This window comes from Poecilia reticulata, linkage group LG6 (assembly GCF_000633615.1).
Source record: "Poecilia reticulata strain Guanapo linkage group LG6, Guppy_female_1.0+MT, whole genome shotgun sequence".
Classification (NCBI taxonomy): Eukaryota; Metazoa; Chordata; class Actinopteri; order Cyprinodontiformes; family Poeciliidae; genus Poecilia; species Poecilia reticulata.
This window is the reverse complement of record NC_024336.1, coordinates 18713859-18731488: the sequence shown is the minus strand read 5'-3', so window position 1 is coordinate 18731488 and position 17630 is coordinate 18713859. Positions and strand designations below refer to the sequence as shown.

Genomic DNA, 17630 nt, shown 5'->3' with positions numbered 1-17630 from the left:
CCAAGTGGTTAAAAGATATAAAAAAAAAAAAAATAAAAACAATACACGGCCTTTGTGAAGTCATTTAAAGCTGAGTTTAATCAATTATTATCGACTYTGTGCAGATTCCAAATTAGATACACTGTGCAATATTACACATTCAAGGCTACACTTCTATAATGATATTATTAGAGGCAAATGCAACAATGATTGTAATGACCGTAATCCTTGAAAGGGAGTGGGAAGTGGGAGGAGGCTAAGCTGTGCTTTCTAATATGGCGTAAGACTACCAGGTTTAGAAATAATAAAAAATAAAAAATCAATTTTGTTCACTTTTTGACACAATCTGCAKAATTCCTAAGAGTAAGCCAGTTCCTAATGGGTGCAATGATTTTCTTTTTTATCCGCAGCTTGAAGCAACTAGAACAAAACAAATCTCCCGGCTTGCCAACTTTTTATCTGTGTGGTGTTGTGTACATCATTTTCGTGACTGAGTGAGGTTGCAGTCCAGGATGATGTAAGCCTGTGTTAATTCAGAGTGGACAGTGCAGCCTTTGTTCTGTGCCCTTTGCTGCTGCTCTGGAGCTGTGCAGGGCTCGTCTATGTGACCTCTACCATTGTAGCACGACGTGAATTTGAAGCTTTGTTTTCTTGCCACAGTTGAATTAAAAAAAAAAAAACGGGGGGAACTGGCAAGTGCAGGCTTTCCATTTGAAAAATCCTTATTTTACTTGTCTCTGTTATTTGACTCTTTTTCCTTGCAGGGTTGAAATGTTTACTTTCACTATTCTCATAAGATGCAGTGCAATAGAAAACTACTRCTGCTTCTTAAATATGTTGTCCCATTATGTTTGTTTTATATAAAATCTGAAAAGTGGGGGATAAATTTGTATTCTGTCACCTTTCGTATGATTCGCCTGAGTAAAATCCAATTCCAGCAGTGGCCTTCAGAAACCAGTAGAATCCACTTGTGTGTGATTTAATCTAAATATAAATCCATTTGTTCTGTGAAAGGCTCTAAACRGAGCACTGTCCAACTCATCAAGCAAAAATATWATGAGTGACTGTCCACCCAAACTGACATGTAAGCCATGGAGAACCAAGAGGCCTGGGGTAGCTCTGGAGGAGCTGCAAAGATCCACTGCTYAGGTGGCAGAATCTAACAACCATTATTCATRCGCATCTACAAATCTGGCATTAATGAAAAAGTGAGCTGTCTTTGCAGTTAGTCACAAGACATGAATTGTTGCATCTAACATATGAAGTTAGGCTCTCTGAGTTGAGTTGTTTAGCCAACATACAAATTGCTATCTGYGAATGTAGACTTACATTGTACTTTAGCCTGAAGACATCATTTTCACCACTGTGAAACATGGCAATAGCAGCATCACGAGCAGCATTACAAGCTGCTAAACACTTATGTAAATACACTACAATGTAAATTTCTAATTTAGTAAAAAGTGTCTACAGACACTCTTTACCTAGCCAGACTGAGGTTGAGCTAATTCGCAGAGAGCCATACACAACAAGTTTAGTCTGTAGATGTGCAAAGCAGTTGCAATTGCAGCTTAATCTGCCTTTTAAAACTAGTAACTCAGAGAGGCTGAATATAGATGTCAGACTTTTTAGTCTTTTATTTGTAAAATATATAACTTCTCATCAGTGTGCTACTTTGTGTTAGTCTAGTACATAGAATCAATACATAGCACAAGGTATGCWGGTTAGTGGATTTAACATTACAAAATGTGAAGGAAATCAAAAGATATAAATAGCTTTGCAWTGTGCCGGACTTATTCTGGTAAAGGGCTTTCCACAAATAAGCAACAGATCAGCTTGAAAGAACCGTGAGGATTTACTTTCATGTTTTCTTAAAAGTGTTTCACTTTTTTTGTGTGAAATTCAAAGGAAGGCCAAGTAGAGTCAGACCCTCTTTGATCTTTGTGCTGCTTTTGCATTGTGTCGAAAATGTGATCTAGACAAGAATTTTACCTTACCCTTTTGTAAAGATGAGATATTTGTTGAGGAAGCCTTTGTGGTTAGACATAATCAGCATTTTTACAGTCTCCAACAATAATCTAAAACCACAGGTATACTTAACACAGGATGAGCAGTGTCAGAGCCTACTTTGCTCTATTTCCTGACCTATTTGTGGTGTGTCACTGGCATTATACAGCAGTTGCAGAAGTACAGATTTACACTTTAAATTGACGGCAAGTAACTGCAGTGACACTTCTCACGGCTGCTGATGTGATTCTGTGCTTGTTTTGTAGTGTGTTTGCTTGATATGCATGTGGTTGTGGAGCTGCAGCTGATTTTGCTTTTGCTCTCTCTTCAGGCCTGAGCAACAACAAACTGATGCTTCATCTGCACAGCGTGAACTCTGAGCCTGTTTCTGCTGATTAATTGCAAACTGACATCATTTCACCGCCGACACTCGAACTGTACCAGACCAGCACYGCTGACCGACATCACGGGAACACCACCCAATTCCTGAGCGAACGGCGTCATTACCCCATCCACCCACCCAGTCAGGAACCAGATGGCGCTTCTGGCCAATCAAATTGTGGATGCAAGAATACTCAGCAGCATGAACGGGAGAGTGGAGCTGTCTCAGTTCCTGAGAATCACCAATCAAAGCATTGTCACACAGGTCAATTCTGCTCAGGATGACAACCGCAAGAACAGGAAGTATCCCTGCCCGTTGTGTGGGAAGCGCTTCCGCTTCAACAGCATCCTCTCTCTCCACATGCGCACTCACACCGGGGAGAAGCCCTTCAAGTGCCCGTACTGCGACCACAGGGCCGCGCAGAAGGGCAACCTCAAGATACACCTTCGCACACACAAGCAAGGCATTCTGGGCAAAGGCCGAGGGAGGATCAGGGAGGAGAACAGGCTGCTTCATGAGCTGGAGGAGAGGGCCATACTCAGAGACAGGCAGATGAGAGCTGGTAACGTCAGCCAGCAGCAAACACCGGCTTTTCTGCAGACCGGTCCAACAGAGTCACAGTTCTCAGACATCTCTGGGGCAGCAGATCTACCACCACACCGAGCTACGTCTCCTAAGGTGACCCCGGATGAATCCATCCAGCCCCAAAGCGCCGGCTTCCGCTGCTCCTTCTGTAAGGGAAAGTTCAGGAAGCAGCAGGAGCTGGAGCGTCACATCAGGATTCTGCACAAACCCTACAAATGCACTCTGTGTGAGTTTGCCGCTGCACAAGAGGAGGATCTCATTGGCCACGTTGAAATGACGCACATAACGGCCGATTCGGGCCCAGGACAGAAGCTGTCAATGGGAGCCGGTGATAAGGGGAAGCCCGCCGGTGAATTCCCTTGTGAGGTGTGCGGCCAGACCTTCAGCCAGGCCTGGTTCCTGAAGGGTCACATGAGAAAACACAAAGACTCTTTTGAGCACTGCTGTCAAATTTGTGGTCGTCGCTTCAAAGAGCCCTGGTTTCTCAAGAACCATATGAAAGTCCACCTTAACAAGCTTGCTGCTAAGAGTAACATCCTCTCTGACCATGACTCCTCTGTCGCCATGAACAGTCTGACTCAGGACCATCCGAGCAACATCTACTCCCAATACATCTCCAGAATGAACAACAGGTTCCAGGCGCCTGAGCGAGCAGATTTACCCGATTACGACCACATGATGGCCGCAGCAGGCACCGACATGAAGGTCAGAGAGGTGTTGGGGAGGATGATTTCTTCCGGTCCAGGTCCGCTGACAGACGCAGAGAGTTCCTTGTTGACCTTAAATCATCTCCACCCTCAACTGAGCTCCACTAGCATGGAGTATCTGCAGAAAGTCATCTCAAACCGAGACGCTCTCAACAACAGTGGTAGCTATGCAGGTTGGCAGATCATGCCACCTGGGCTCCCTATTGATCAGCAGATGTACAGGCCAAAAGATAATCATCAACAGCAGCAGCAGCATCAGTGCTCCACCTACTTACCTGAGAGGGGCGTCCCTGTAGATGATGGGAAACTGTGTCTTAGTGATGCAGACACCAAGGCTGTCAGCAGACCTGGGAGCCCAGGCAGCGTAAGTCACCATGGGCCAGCGGAGATGATCACAGAGGCAGGCAATCCCATCAACAATCAACCAGAATCCTCCTCTACACCTACAGGTACATAACAAATCAGCAAATGTTAATAAGTCTGACAAAGAACACTACTCATAATGGTGACGTTGAGGGTATTGTTTTAATGAGAGATGCATCAATCAATATTTTATGAACAATTTCCAATATCTGGGCAAACTTTTTTTTTAAGTTTTCACCGTCTGGTATTGATTTTTAGCCAATTCTCATTTCTTTGTAAAATCTATTAAGTGGGTATATAAAAAAAATAAAAAATATATATATATATATATCCAAATTCATGTAAAGACATATCTGGGAACAGTTCTGATTAAAAATGTTTTAACCACAAGTCTTTTATGGCTTTTTTAGTTATACGTTTTAATGCATGTTGCTTTTGTACAGTTTGTTGAGCTCGCGTGAATATAGCTGAACCTGATATAAGCAATGAGATGAACAGATGATTATTTTTCTTTTCATAAAGAATTAAAATATGTTACAGTAGTTTTAGTGGTGGTGAAAGTTTAGATAGTATTTATAGTTATGCTCAGAATTTTTCACAACCCTGGCAAAATTAGGTTTAAAGCAATCATTTAACATGTTTTTTTTTTCTTATTGGAAGTAATGTTAACATTTTAGAGTGTTATTTTAGAAAAAAACAACAACAATTTTTTAACATTTAGATTTTGGAGTTGTTAATAATTGAGTTTTCACCAATCAAGATGATATTCAGCTAACTCTGGGTTACTAGCTGATATATTGGTGAATCTCTGCTTAAGTTGCCTAGATTGCCATTTATCAATTTTGTTTTTTCTTAATATTCCAGTTTTCTTTTTTTACAAATTTGTGCTGTAGTCTTTCTGTCACTTTGAGTAGGTAGGAACGACGCCCAGGGTCAGCAACACATCACAGATATTATTTTCCACCAGGGCTTTGTCTTTCTTTTAAAGATAATGGCATCATGTTGAAATGTGGGGATAATTAGTACCCTCTATTTTATATCTGTCACATCCCCACCCCTTGCCTACGGGGGCACAAGATGTTAATGCATGCCATCTGGTGTTTTTAATGATTTGATATATACCACCCAGTGATTTTTATGATTTGATCTACCACCTGGTATTTTTATTGATAGTGTTCTTTTCCACCTGGTGATTTGGATGATTTGGCTCGATGGGTAGATGCCTTTCTTGTCATGGCATCCTGCTAACATGTTATCAAGAGGCTAAATTACTGCTGTAGCAGTGTTGTTAAGAAAAGAAATGAGACCAAACTTTGTTTTATTTCTTTCATTACTAATGTGTGTGTTTTATTTTGTTTATTCTCCCTGCTGGTGTAGAACTGTTATGTACATCTGAGTCTGATGCGCGGTGACTCTAGTGGGATTTGATCCAGTATCCTCTTAAATGATGTCCGTATAGCAGAGATAAATGGATCAGGTCTAATCCCCTTAGATGTTTTGTTTCCATATTGTACGCACATACTGGTAGCTGCATATTTACATGTAAATGCTGGCAGTTTTGTGGCCAAATCCCTCTCCGGTTGCTCTTTAAGAAACACATACAAACTCCGCTGTTTGCACTTCTCCCTCCTCTCCCATATCTCCGAGACCATACGGTGTCACTCCCGGAAACATTTATGATAGTTGGCTAGCTGAGGATTTGAGTGTGCAGAGTTCTGGGATGGCACATTCAGTATCAGACTCTAATTTCAGTCAATATTAAGCATGGAAACTAATTCATTGTAAAGGTCAGGCGTCATTGCTTTAGTCAATGATGGATCCGGCAGGCTTTCTCTCTCTCCCTCTCTCTCTCAGTCCCCCCACCCCCCTCCTCCTCCCCTCCTTTCCTCCCTCTTCTTAGTCCTGTGTAATGGTAGACTCACTCTGGGGGCTTAGCACCGCATTGTTTAGCTCTGACAATATATCCCAGAGACCTCTGCAGCTGCTCCCTGCGCTCACAATGACAGATTAATTAACACAATCACACAGTGCTGGCCCTGGCTCAACGCACAGGTCTGCTGTGGGACAGATAGGTAAATCCTACACATATGGAGAACACGCACCACTTGATGAGGGTTTAATAACAAGGATAAGTTTTTTTTTCAGCGCGGGGGGGTGGAGGGTTGGAGAGGTTTGCTTGTAACTGATCAAGCCTGTCTGTCTTGATGGCTGGACATAGAGGAAGGGAGAAGGAGAGAGTGTTTTCTAATTCAGGAGAACGGAGATGCTGAGGAAGAATTACCACTGCCAGATGTTCAGCTTGAGGAACATTGATTAGTCCAGAATTACTGGCTGCATTATTCATAGTCAGCCTATGGTGGTCATGAAGTTATTGATGTTCTCAATATGGATAGCAAATATAGTACAGTGGTGGCTGTCAGAGTGAGCGAGTCTGCCTTTGCTGGAAACATTCAGACGCAGCTCGAGATTTAGACGTTTAGCTGCAAATACCCAGCRTTTTAAATTAGAAATTCTACTTTCATTGATTTCAAAAGGAGGGATGGTTACAAATGACTTGTCTGAATATCTAATCAGGACACAGTTTAAAATGCACTTTAGCTTTAATTATAATTTGAGATTAGGAGTTACAACTTCTTTTTTTTTTAAAGGATAAACTCATAAAAGCTACATTCTGCAGCCCCCTGACCTACATTAGGGCAGTTACATCCACGATCTGAATAAAACATGGCTAAAAAATATGAAATCTGCTGACAGTTATTAATTAGTCCCATTCAAAGCTCTTAACCTCAAGGTCAGTGAGCAGACACCATGTAATGGCGCTGTCCCTACATGTGTTTTGTTCCTTATTCCCTGCCTTCATGCCGCTCTTACTGTAAGCCACAAGAGCCTAAAGTGATAAGCGTCTGTAAAACTGCGAACGGTAACATGAGCAGTGGTTTGGCCAGAAACACGGATAAAGTGGGCTGCTGCACATAATATCGCATTTCATTTGGTTGCTCCAGTTACTTCCCTGTATCCTGTGTGTTTGCTAACAGTTAAAGCATCTTTTAACTTGCAATCTGGTGTAAGAGAACTGCATCATGGGCAGAGATGAGCCCGTCTGACTGGTTTGCCTGAAGAGATTACCTGTTGGCTTTTCGATCTTCCCCTCACTTCTGTCTTTTAATCCTCTTTTTAATTATTATTGCAGATATGAGGCTCAAATTAAGCTCAAAATGCTTGTTTTCCTAGCATGCAGATAAAAAGATTTACCCAGGGAGTTCTGAACACCTGCCTTGAAATATTGTTCCGCCGTCTCCTGAATGCCATTTGGCTTAATTGACTTGGAAACGTCCCAAATGCGTCATTGACTATGTGGTCTAATTAATATTAATAATATATGCTATTATAAACATCAAAGAACATCTGGTGCCCCTGTTTTTTTCTCCCCTCACTAGTCTTGTGTGCGACTCTCACTCTGTTTCATCTTAAACCAAACCAGCAAACATGTATCTCTGTTTTGCATTTCAGGTGCTTGTTTATGATATGCAGTGCTGTGGAAAAGTATTTGCTCCCTTGTATATTTGTTTCTGTTTCTGGTTTTTTTCTTCTTCTGTTTTTTGTTTGTCACAGTTAGATACTTTAGATCATCAAAGAATTTTTTTGTATCAACCAAAGATGACCTCAATAAATGCAAAAGGCAGTTTTTGAATTTTATTTATTAATAAAAAAACAAACAAAAAAACAAACAAACTTCCCAAGCCCTCCTAGCTTTATGTGAAAAAGTAATCACCCCTTTTTCTTAAATAATGGATAGACTGATTAACCAAAACACAAGAAACAAAATCATTGACGTAGTCTAGAAAGGACTACAAAGCCATTTCTGATTGAGACTCTGAACCACGGGGAAAACCTTCCTTCTGAATAGAGAGAAAACATTGAAGAGCTTTATAGCTACCAAATTTACTCCAAAAACAAACAAAATAACCGAGAACAAAGTGAGAACTGCGGGCCTCCCTTTGCTCAATTAAGGTCAGTATTCAAGGTTCAACAAACAAAAACAAAAAAAAACAGTAAAAGGGGAAAAAAAACTATCTGGATGATTGGTAATACTTCTGGAAATGATTTATTTGGATTGATGAGACAAAAAGATGAACTTTTTGAGAAGCTTGCAAGCCCAATACAACTTAGATAAAAACCGACAAATCATTAAAAAAAATTTTCAAGCAATTGGTTCAGGACCTCAAGCTCAAGCACAGTTGAACAATAACACAAACTGCGCTAGCAGGTCCACCTCTGAACGCACTGGATTTAAATTGCATTAGGATTCTGTGACATGTCTTTAAACAGCCTGTTGATGCTTGAAACCTTCCAACGTAACAGAAGCTGCAAGCAAGAGTGGCGCTAAATTCCTCCACTGCTATAGAGAAGACTCATTGCCAGTTATCACAAATGCTTGATGGTAGTCTTTACTGCCAAGGGTGGCGCAACCAGTTATTAGGTTTAGGGGGTAATTACTTTTTCACATATGGCCAGGTTTCTTTGAATAGCTTTTTCCCCCCTCTATTGAATAAATCATTATAAGAAAGGTATGTTATCTTTGTCTGAAATTAAAATATATTTGATGATCCGAAACATTTTAGTGTGGCATAAAAGAAAAAAAAGCCACAAGAAATGTATAAGGGGATAAATATTGTTCACATCACTGTAGGGAGAGGGAGAGCCAAAGCCCTGCTGTGTATAGAATTTGATATCTACACTATAACTGCCAAATGCCCATGTAAGCAAATAATATGTGAGAATGAGATTGCATTGACGGGTATATATGGCTGTAAATCTTAAAGCCCATTTCCATATGAAATGAATCACTTGTCCAAGCCCAGCTGCATACTTTTTTTTTTCCAACAGACATGGCTGACTTGAGGCATTTATATATTTATTTTTTATTTACCTTTTTCTACCCCTTTATCCCCCTCCCCTCTGCTGTGAACATATCCAGCAAGAAACGGATAACTCATACGCATCACTTCATTAGATGCTCTGTGTTAGGTGAGAGAGGCTTGGGTTTGTAATGATGCAGTAATTGGAGTTTTGGTTGATAAATCTAAGCTCTAAAATTACTCCCCTCACATAATGTGAGCCTCAGCACTGTAAGTAAATCTTAAACTGATTAAGTTAGCATGAACCAGGCAATCACAAAGATGGCACCCATCCAAAGGAAGAGAGAGGAGGGGAAAAAAACAAAACGAGGCAGAGGGAGTCTTCATGCTTTGTGTTGGTTTTTACGGCTCTCGTGAAGGCTGGCAAATGAGTTTAGGAAGGTCCTCACTAGAAGATGAGGTCAGATATGTGTGTTTTCTGCATCTGCAGCGTGCCCGTAATGTCATCGTAATTTAAGCCACAGAATAATTGAGATATATAGTGTGTCTAAAAGAGTTCCATTAAGATGTTTGGATTTCTGTCTTTCTCTCCGTGTGTGCGTGTGTGTGTGTGTGTGTGTGTGTGTGTGTTTGTTTGTTACTGGAGAAAAAGGGTGTGGCACTGTTTAGGGTCTCTTTCCCGCTCTCACACGCCCACGCACTTTTAATGTACGCAGACATTAAATCACACGTATTTTACTGCACGCCGCACACACTCGATCATATACAGGGTAAAAAGGGGAGAACTGACTTTACTTCAAGGGCATGATTTTTCAATTTCAGCTGTGACTTTTCAATCTCATTAAGTAGAGCTCAATATAATTAATACGTGGGTGTTATTTTACGGTTTTGTAAATTGTAATAGTCGAGAAAACAGCCCTCCTTGCTCTGCCATTCAGTTCAAAATCATGGTTTTGCCCACGAAAGTGGGAAACAAAAAAGAGCTGCTACTACAGATCATTAGATTTGGATTTACCTCAGAGAATTACTTTAGGGTCAGATCCTAAGGTGTATGAAATGGATATTTCTGATTCGGGGATGAATCACTGCAGTAACTTAGGTATTAGTCCATTAAAGAAGAACAATAAGGCATCAATATGCATAGAATTAAATTAATGGTGGTGGGTTTATCTCCCCATCCCAGACGCATCCCTAAAAGACACAGTATAATGTATGACCTGACCTTCAAATGCCAGGAGAGTGTTGGGCAATAAACTGCCAATATTTGTGGCTTAATGGCGCCGGATGACTTTTACTGTAATTGGAATGGCAGCGAAACAGCTGGGCTGTTTAAAGACAGTGCGAGGCAGAGGTCTGAGACAATCACTAACTCAAAATGGTCACATGGTGTGTGTTTAACCCTGCAGGGTATTTCTCTGACGGCTGTAAGGATAAAAGTGTAGGTAAACAGAGGGAGGAAGACGGTTGGATTACATTTAATTAAAAGTTATGCCGTGCGAGATCAAATCTTGTATCCAGATGGCTATTATTCACGAGCTAAAAAGGAGAAAAATTACCCTTTGTCATTTTCCACAATAACACACTTTGTACTTTTTGAATTATGTTTCCAACATGCCATTTTTCAAGTATGAAGCAAAAATAAACTCAGTTACAGTAGATGGCGTGGTTAATCAGGGCCGCTCACATGTCGACGTTATTTTTGACTCGGAAACCCACTTTACGAGCTTTGATGGAGCGCGGCTTGTGTCTGCAACATCTGCCTTGTTCTAGTTGCTTAACAATTTCACTGTTTATTATTTCTGGAAGAATCTTGTTTAGCGTTAACATCTTTGGGTGTATTTATTGCACATGGTGGTGGCGTCCATACTGTAAGATGATGGATCACTGGAGCTGAAAGCTGATTACAAGCTTGATTTACTGCAGGGCAGCACTTAAATCATTCAACTCAGCCTGGTGTGAGATTGCAACATTTTTCATGTTTAGACAACTGGTCTTGGTGCATGTAGAGCAAAAATGTTCACAATGCCTCTTATAACCGTAGATTCTTAATCTGATTTGGATTATAACATGTTTTTCTTGTTATTCTTTTTGTTAGGTGAAAATGTCTACAGGTGTTCAATCTCCAGTGACTATACAAGCGCACAGACAGCCTCTCTCAGCTTCCATCTTGACCGCTACCACTTCCCCCACTGGCAGAACAGCAGAGATCTTTCTTCTCCCCTGCAGCCCAGTAGCAGCAGCAGCTCCAGTCCCAACACCAAGCATGGACCGAGATCCAGAGAAGACTGGAGTCCAGTTGCAGGGCAGTACCTTGGTCTGGAGTGCCACGCCGAGGAAGCCATACTTGCCACAAAGCAGTCCAACYCCAWTGATAAAGATGTGGAAGCCTCTGTGTCAGGTAAAACCAGGAAGTCCCAGTACGAGCCATTGGATTTGTCTGTCAGGCCAGAGTCTGTCCCATCTCAACCAGCCTTGTCTTCTGCTGCACTGGTGCAGCTCTCAGGCCTTTTTAGTAATGGGCTCTCGTCCACAATTAGCCGCCGGCTACAAAGTTACCCAAATGCAGCAGCTGAACTCAGTATGAAACCAGCATATCAGTGTGACCTTTTGGGGCAGGGAACAAAAGAAGACATGAACTCGCAWTCTGCAGGCTCCATAGGTCACGATGTTGAGGTTGCATTTGAGACATTTGAGAGGGAAGATAAAAATGAAGATTCTGCAAAGTGGAAGATGCTGAAAAACGATGCCCCCGAGTCAAAGGAGCTGGGACAGGCCGCTGCTGATTTTGAGGGCCAARGCGGAAAGAATCAAACCAAGCTGGGTCAGTGGGGGAGAGCTGTGGCTGATACTCCCATCTCCTCTTTTGAGAGCTTGACTCCAGGACGGGCAGACTCGCTCCTGCACCAGAGTGCACTRCTCTCCTTCCTCAGGTCCCAGGGGAACCTGAGCAGCCCACCTGTGAGTGCACACAAAGCCAGTGTAAATGGCGGAGAGAATGTGGAGAAAGAAGGTGGAGGTGAGGATAAACTTATCAATCATACWGGAGCGAGAGGTATTCATACCTCTTGAACTTTTTCACATAGCAGCCACAAAGTTCAATGTGTTTTATTGGGAGTTTTATTCTAACTCATGAACATACTTTGATCTCAAACCATTCCTTCGTAGCTCTGGCTGCGTGTTTAGGGTTGTTGAATCTACGCCGTAGTATCACTCAGTATGCAGTCAATGGTTTTCTTCCATTGACTGCATTTAGAATCATTCCCATTTCCCCATCATCTCTGACCAGCTTCTCTTTCCTTGTTAAGGAAATGCATCTCAACATCTTAAAGTTGATGTGCATTGTTAGTTCCCCCACATATAACACTTTGCGTGTAGGCTAGAAAGATCAAACTGAGTCTTATTGGACAAGAACACGTTCCTCCACATGTTTGCTGTGTGTGTCTCCCTACAAACTTTAAATGAGACTTAATGGTTTTTCCCCCTCATCATTCTTCTATAAAGAACAGATTGGCAGAGTGCACAACTATTACTTGTCCTGTCAACAAGTTCTTCTACATGAGCTGTGGATTTTTGAAGGTCTTTCATTATTACCATGAGTTACCAAGGGCCTTTTTAGCTTAGTTAGTTTAGTTTATGTTTTCAGTTGTGCCGTACTCTCTACATTTTTGGATGATGAATTAGAACATTGCTCTGTGAGCTGTCCAAAGTTGAWAGCATTTATTTCTTGACTCAAATTTACCTTAAACTGCTCCACAACTTTATCTCTCACCTATCTGGTGTATTATTTGGTTCATCTGAGTTTAGGTTACACATGTGTGGATTCCGTTTGCTAGGTGACTTCTGAAGCTGGTTAATTACTCTGGATTTATTTTAAGGGTGCCATATTAAAAGGTTTATAAATTTTATCTATAAATAAGAAAAATCCTCTTTCCCCATGCAGTGATCTATCACATAAAAACCCAACATAGTGCACTGCAGTTTGTGGATTTAGCATAACAAAATGCAAAGAAAGTGCAAAGTTCAAATTTGAGCGAATGCTTTTGCAATGCACTGCACAACAAAAGCATCTGTCACTGGTGCCAATTTCAGATGGCGCTCTCCGAAAATTCAAAGGTATGTAATGCCATCTAGTGGACAAAAGCCTAGCTGGTCATCATCTTGTTATCTACTGATAGATGCTTCTCAGCCGACTGTTCCAGTTAACCGGGGCTCAAACTTCAGGGCCTGCATCTGCACGTGACATCGCCAGCCACATGTATTGTGTGCTACACGACTCCAAAAAGAGTTTTTGGCAGGTTCTCAGCCTTCATCCCCCGACAGCGGGAGTGTGAAGAGCGAGTGTGAGTGTGTGTGAATCATGCCAATTATGAACAACACACTTCCTTTATTCTTATAGCACTTGAGCTTCTTTTTTTTTTCCCCATTCTTCTCTTCCCAGATCTTAACTCCCATCTCAAATAAAGGCTAAATAAGACACAGGTGTGTGGCACTGATTAGCTGTACACTTTAAAGGATGATATAATCTCCTTGTGTGATAGGTTACAAATCGCCAAGCCGATGGAGCCCACTGATGGAGAGGCTTAAGCTCTTGTGCTGGTGTGATATGCTTGCTGAGTGCAGATTTAATAATGCTGTCTCTCAGGAGAGGGAATCCAACAGCTGGGGTCTTTGATATGCATGTATTATGAGTGCAACATGATACACCTTCCCTCTGATCCCCCTCTTATTCAGAAACTCAATATGTTCATGTGAAAGACAGGAAAGTGCCTGTCAACTCCATTAGGGATTAACATCTGTTCCCTTTCTTTATGATTCTAACAGCAAGATGTAGTTTTCTATTTGATTGTACAGATGGTTATTATAATATGCAGAGAGATGCCCCTCCCCTCCACCTCCCGTCTTATAGCTGCTGCTGCACTGTTTGTGTTTCTTTCTCTGTTTTATTGTTTATGATACTAATTGGATTAAAATATTACACAGGATTCCAAAAGGCTGAGAAATTCTTGGTTTGCGCCATCCGAAGCGTGTTTCAGTTCACTTTAAGATGTCTGCTAGTCATTAAGCCACATTTTTTTCCCAYTCAGCATATTCCGCTGCAACTGTTGCCTATATTTCTCAGTAATCTGATCAATGCAAGCTATTTTAGGCGTTCCCTGCCTTCTGTTTGCTGCAGATTGATCGTTTTTGCCTCGTCCCCGGAGGAAGTGAATGTCAGAGACACAATAAACACCTGTCAGTCACAGTGGACAGTGAGATGGGTAGCTGACATTGGGACTCCACTGAATGTCCTCCAAAAACCRAACTGAGCAGGTGGCCCTGCAGTCTGTCCTGTCTTCCGTGATGACCAGGTGGCTTTGTCACGGGGCTGTCTCCTGTTGCCCCCATCCTCACCATACTGGATGGCACGTCGAGTGGCATGGTGACATATTGCCGGGCAGTTTGGACATGGAGTGATGTGTTTGTGATGACAGTTCGGGTCGGCTCCAATGTGCCAGCAGTGGTAATTGGCCAGATGGTGACCTCTGGTTGAACCTGTCTGCATGCTCATTATTCTCATCGAACCCTCCCTTGTGTGTTAAATGGTCCGTCAGTGTTGCACTGCTCGGCCRAAGCCACTAGATGGCAACATTTACCATATTTAGCCCGAAGCACGTCTTTAAAAATAGCTCTCTTCTGCCCACATTGGCTATTGTAAGTCTTTTAGAAAGTCAGATTTTTAATATGTAGAAAAAAATGAAAGCTAGATAAAATATATTTTTTCACATTTTTTTCTATTTTTAATTTGACGCAGCCAAAGAAAACAAAGCGCAAAACTGTGGAGACTCTTATACTAATATCTGTTGGTCTTATAGATCTTGGCCTTTGTGGATATTAGTCTGTGACCATGACACATCTTCACTTTGCTGCATTTTCCYCTCCCCTTTGCAGAAAAGATTCAAACCTTCTTGGTTTTGAATGTGTGCTTTGTGTTTTCCTCAAATATCCTCTTCATCTTCAGCTTTCTAAAAAGGGTATAAAACTTTGAAGGTTTAGCCTTCAAGCTCATGATGATGCTACCAAYATGTCTCACTGGTATGACATTMTTTTGATCAGGCTTTTGGTGAARGGGTTCTCTGTAGACTCATCAGGCCAAAAWATATTTCCCCACATCACCTTTTATATATAAGAATATAGGTGTMAATTTACTGCAGTGCCAGTAAAAAAAAGTAACAGACTCTGAATGAGTGATGCAGACTCTGAATATATATTTACACACACGCACACACATATATTATATRGACCTATAATGAGTATAGCGAACAGCTTTTTTAATGTTGCTTTAGGCCTCTTGGCCACTTTTCTGACCAGTTTTCCTCTCATTTTTTTCTTACACTTTTAATAGAGAGGGTGGTGTATTGTGTAGTAGTAGAGCAGGCACCCCGTATGCAGTGGATATTGGGAAAGGGTGCATGTCTAGCACCCTTTTCTCTTTACCAGTTTCCTGTGTGAACAATTACTGTAATAATATTGGTAAYGTTATTTTTGGACCATACTTCCTCCATTTAATAGTSACTGTTTTCACTGTGTTTCATTGTTTTATCTAGTGCTGTGTAAATTCTTTTACAGCCTTCCCCTGACTGATACCTGTTGATAATGAGATCCTGCTGGTGCTGTGGAAGCTCTCTGTCCATGGYCTTTGCTGCAGGACTCAGTAAAAACATTTGAATAAATSTGTTATGCAGAAATAGTATTATCTAGATAATCAGCCTGGCTATCTGCTCATATAGAAAATCTGCAAATGCTGCTTTAGCCTCTGATCATATCATTTGTACTTTTTGAAAAAAATACAATTGTCTTTGTAACAAGAGTGAGTGACATTCCTTTCGTTTTGTGACATGAATCCAAATTATCCCCTTTATTTCCTGCAAAGAAGAGAAATGTGTATAACTAACTGGTAGTAATTCAGATCACTCAACAGATCCATCTGATATCTCTTTTAAAGAGATTTAAACACTTAAGAATAGTTAGGATTTTKTATGGAGTTTAACTCTTTAAAACCTTGTTGTTACTTGTAATGGTAGAGAAAGGGATGAGAGTGACTCAAAGGAACAAGAACAAATTCTGAGTTGGGTACAAAAGATCTTTACTTCAGACCTAAAAAGTCTGCCTGRGATGTAATCAGAGAGCATCTTAGAGACTTAGAAAGGAACTTCACCAGTAAAAGCCAGTTTTGATTTTGATTTATTTTTTATGAGGAGAAAAACCTGCTTTGGTTTTAGGCCCTCTTGGACCAGCTATTAGTTTCAGCTTCTAGGTCCATCTTTTATATGAAATATAAACACCAAAAGAGAAATCGCCTGCATGTAAGACATTAACTGCKTTTACACTTTTGACAGAACTTCACTATGAACCTCTCCCTTTAACTAATCAGCCAAATCATCTGCGTCGTCATTTGACATCAGATCAGACTTCTCAGATGCATGAGAACAAGGAATATGAGAAGATCAATAAAGAAAGGATTAAGAATAAAAGAACATGGARGGCAGAGAGAAAGAAAAGGCTCTGATTTGAAAGGTTGAAAGGGGTGAGTCATTATCTCTTTGTCTGACCTCTGTGTACCCTCCRCGGAGAGGGTGACAGAGAGCGAGAGAAAAGGAAAGAGAAAAGGAGCGAGAAAGATCACCATAGATGGAGATAGATGGAGCGACAGCGAGGTGAAAGAGGAGCGGTAGTGCGGCTGTCTCTGCGAGCAGATGTCGTTTGAGGGCAGCGAGAGGGCAGCGTAGCCTGCCTTTGTGCCGCGCTTCGCCCCATAGAGATAATGAAGGGTGGAGCAATGGGAAGGATGTGCAGTCATCACTCACTGTCTGTGTGCCATCAGAGCTCAGGCCTGTGTCATCCGTCACCATTCAGCTCCTCGGGCCCCCGTCGGCCACGCCACTGTCATCATGGTCATTATCTCAGCCTGTGACACGCAACACACTCGCCTCACGCAGCACACAGACTCATAGGTTCATGCAGCTCCAAACAAATACATGTGTAAAACCTCGTGTGCATATCTGTGTAAAGCAAGTGATGATATATTGCTAAGCACCGTTGAGGGAAATCCCGGGGTGAAAATACAACTGATAGTTTTTAAACATACATTTTTACTGCAAAGAAATACAATGTTTTTAAACAGAGTAGGCCTTAGGGAGGGTAGTGGAGGTGAATGAGTGAACCTCTGACTGAAGATTGGACGGAGAATTTTCTAAATTCAGTTGAATAGGTAACACTGTGCAAAACCCTTGAAAAAWTTTTAAAAATGTGGCTGCTGACACGTACTGGATGGTGCAAGCATCATTTTCCATGGAACCGTTACTTTACTATTAGAATATCAATGATTCTTCTGAAAAATAACAATAGCTGTATCAAATTATAACTACTGTCATTTTATTTTTGTCCAACATTGTTAWAATCTTTCCGCATTATTTTTCTGATATAAACTTTAAGGAAATGATTGTGAGTCAAAGAATAACATCTACTAGYTGATGATATTGATATTGATTTTGGTTTGGTCAGGGGGCGTATTTCATTACAGTCAACTGGTCGAAGTGGGAATCAGAACCACAATCAATTGAAAGATGTAATGTGACATTTTCTGGAAACATTATATATATATATATATATTTGGTTTGGTCAGGGGGCGTATTTCATTACAGTCAACTGGTCGAAGTGGGAATCAGAACCACAATCAATTGAAAGATGTAATGTGACATTTTCTGGAAACAT

At 41.2% G+C, this 17630-nt stretch overlaps 1 protein-coding gene across 1 annotated transcript in view; it reads left to right on the top strand.

Moving 5' to 3' along the window:
• Nucleotides 1–1070: 1070 nt before the first annotated feature.
• LOC103466356 (zinc finger protein 536-like) overlaps nucleotides 1071–17630 on the top strand; it is a 23035-nt gene continuing 6475 nt past the window's right edge. The window contains exons 1-3 of the mRNA XM_008411869.2: nucleotides 1071–1128; nucleotides 2475–4106; nucleotides 10975–11895. Coding sequence (XP_008410091.1) covers nucleotides 1071–1128; nucleotides 2475–4106; nucleotides 10975–11895 — 2611 coding nt within the window. The remainder of the gene's footprint in view (nucleotides 1129–2474; nucleotides 4107–10974; nucleotides 11896–17630) is intronic.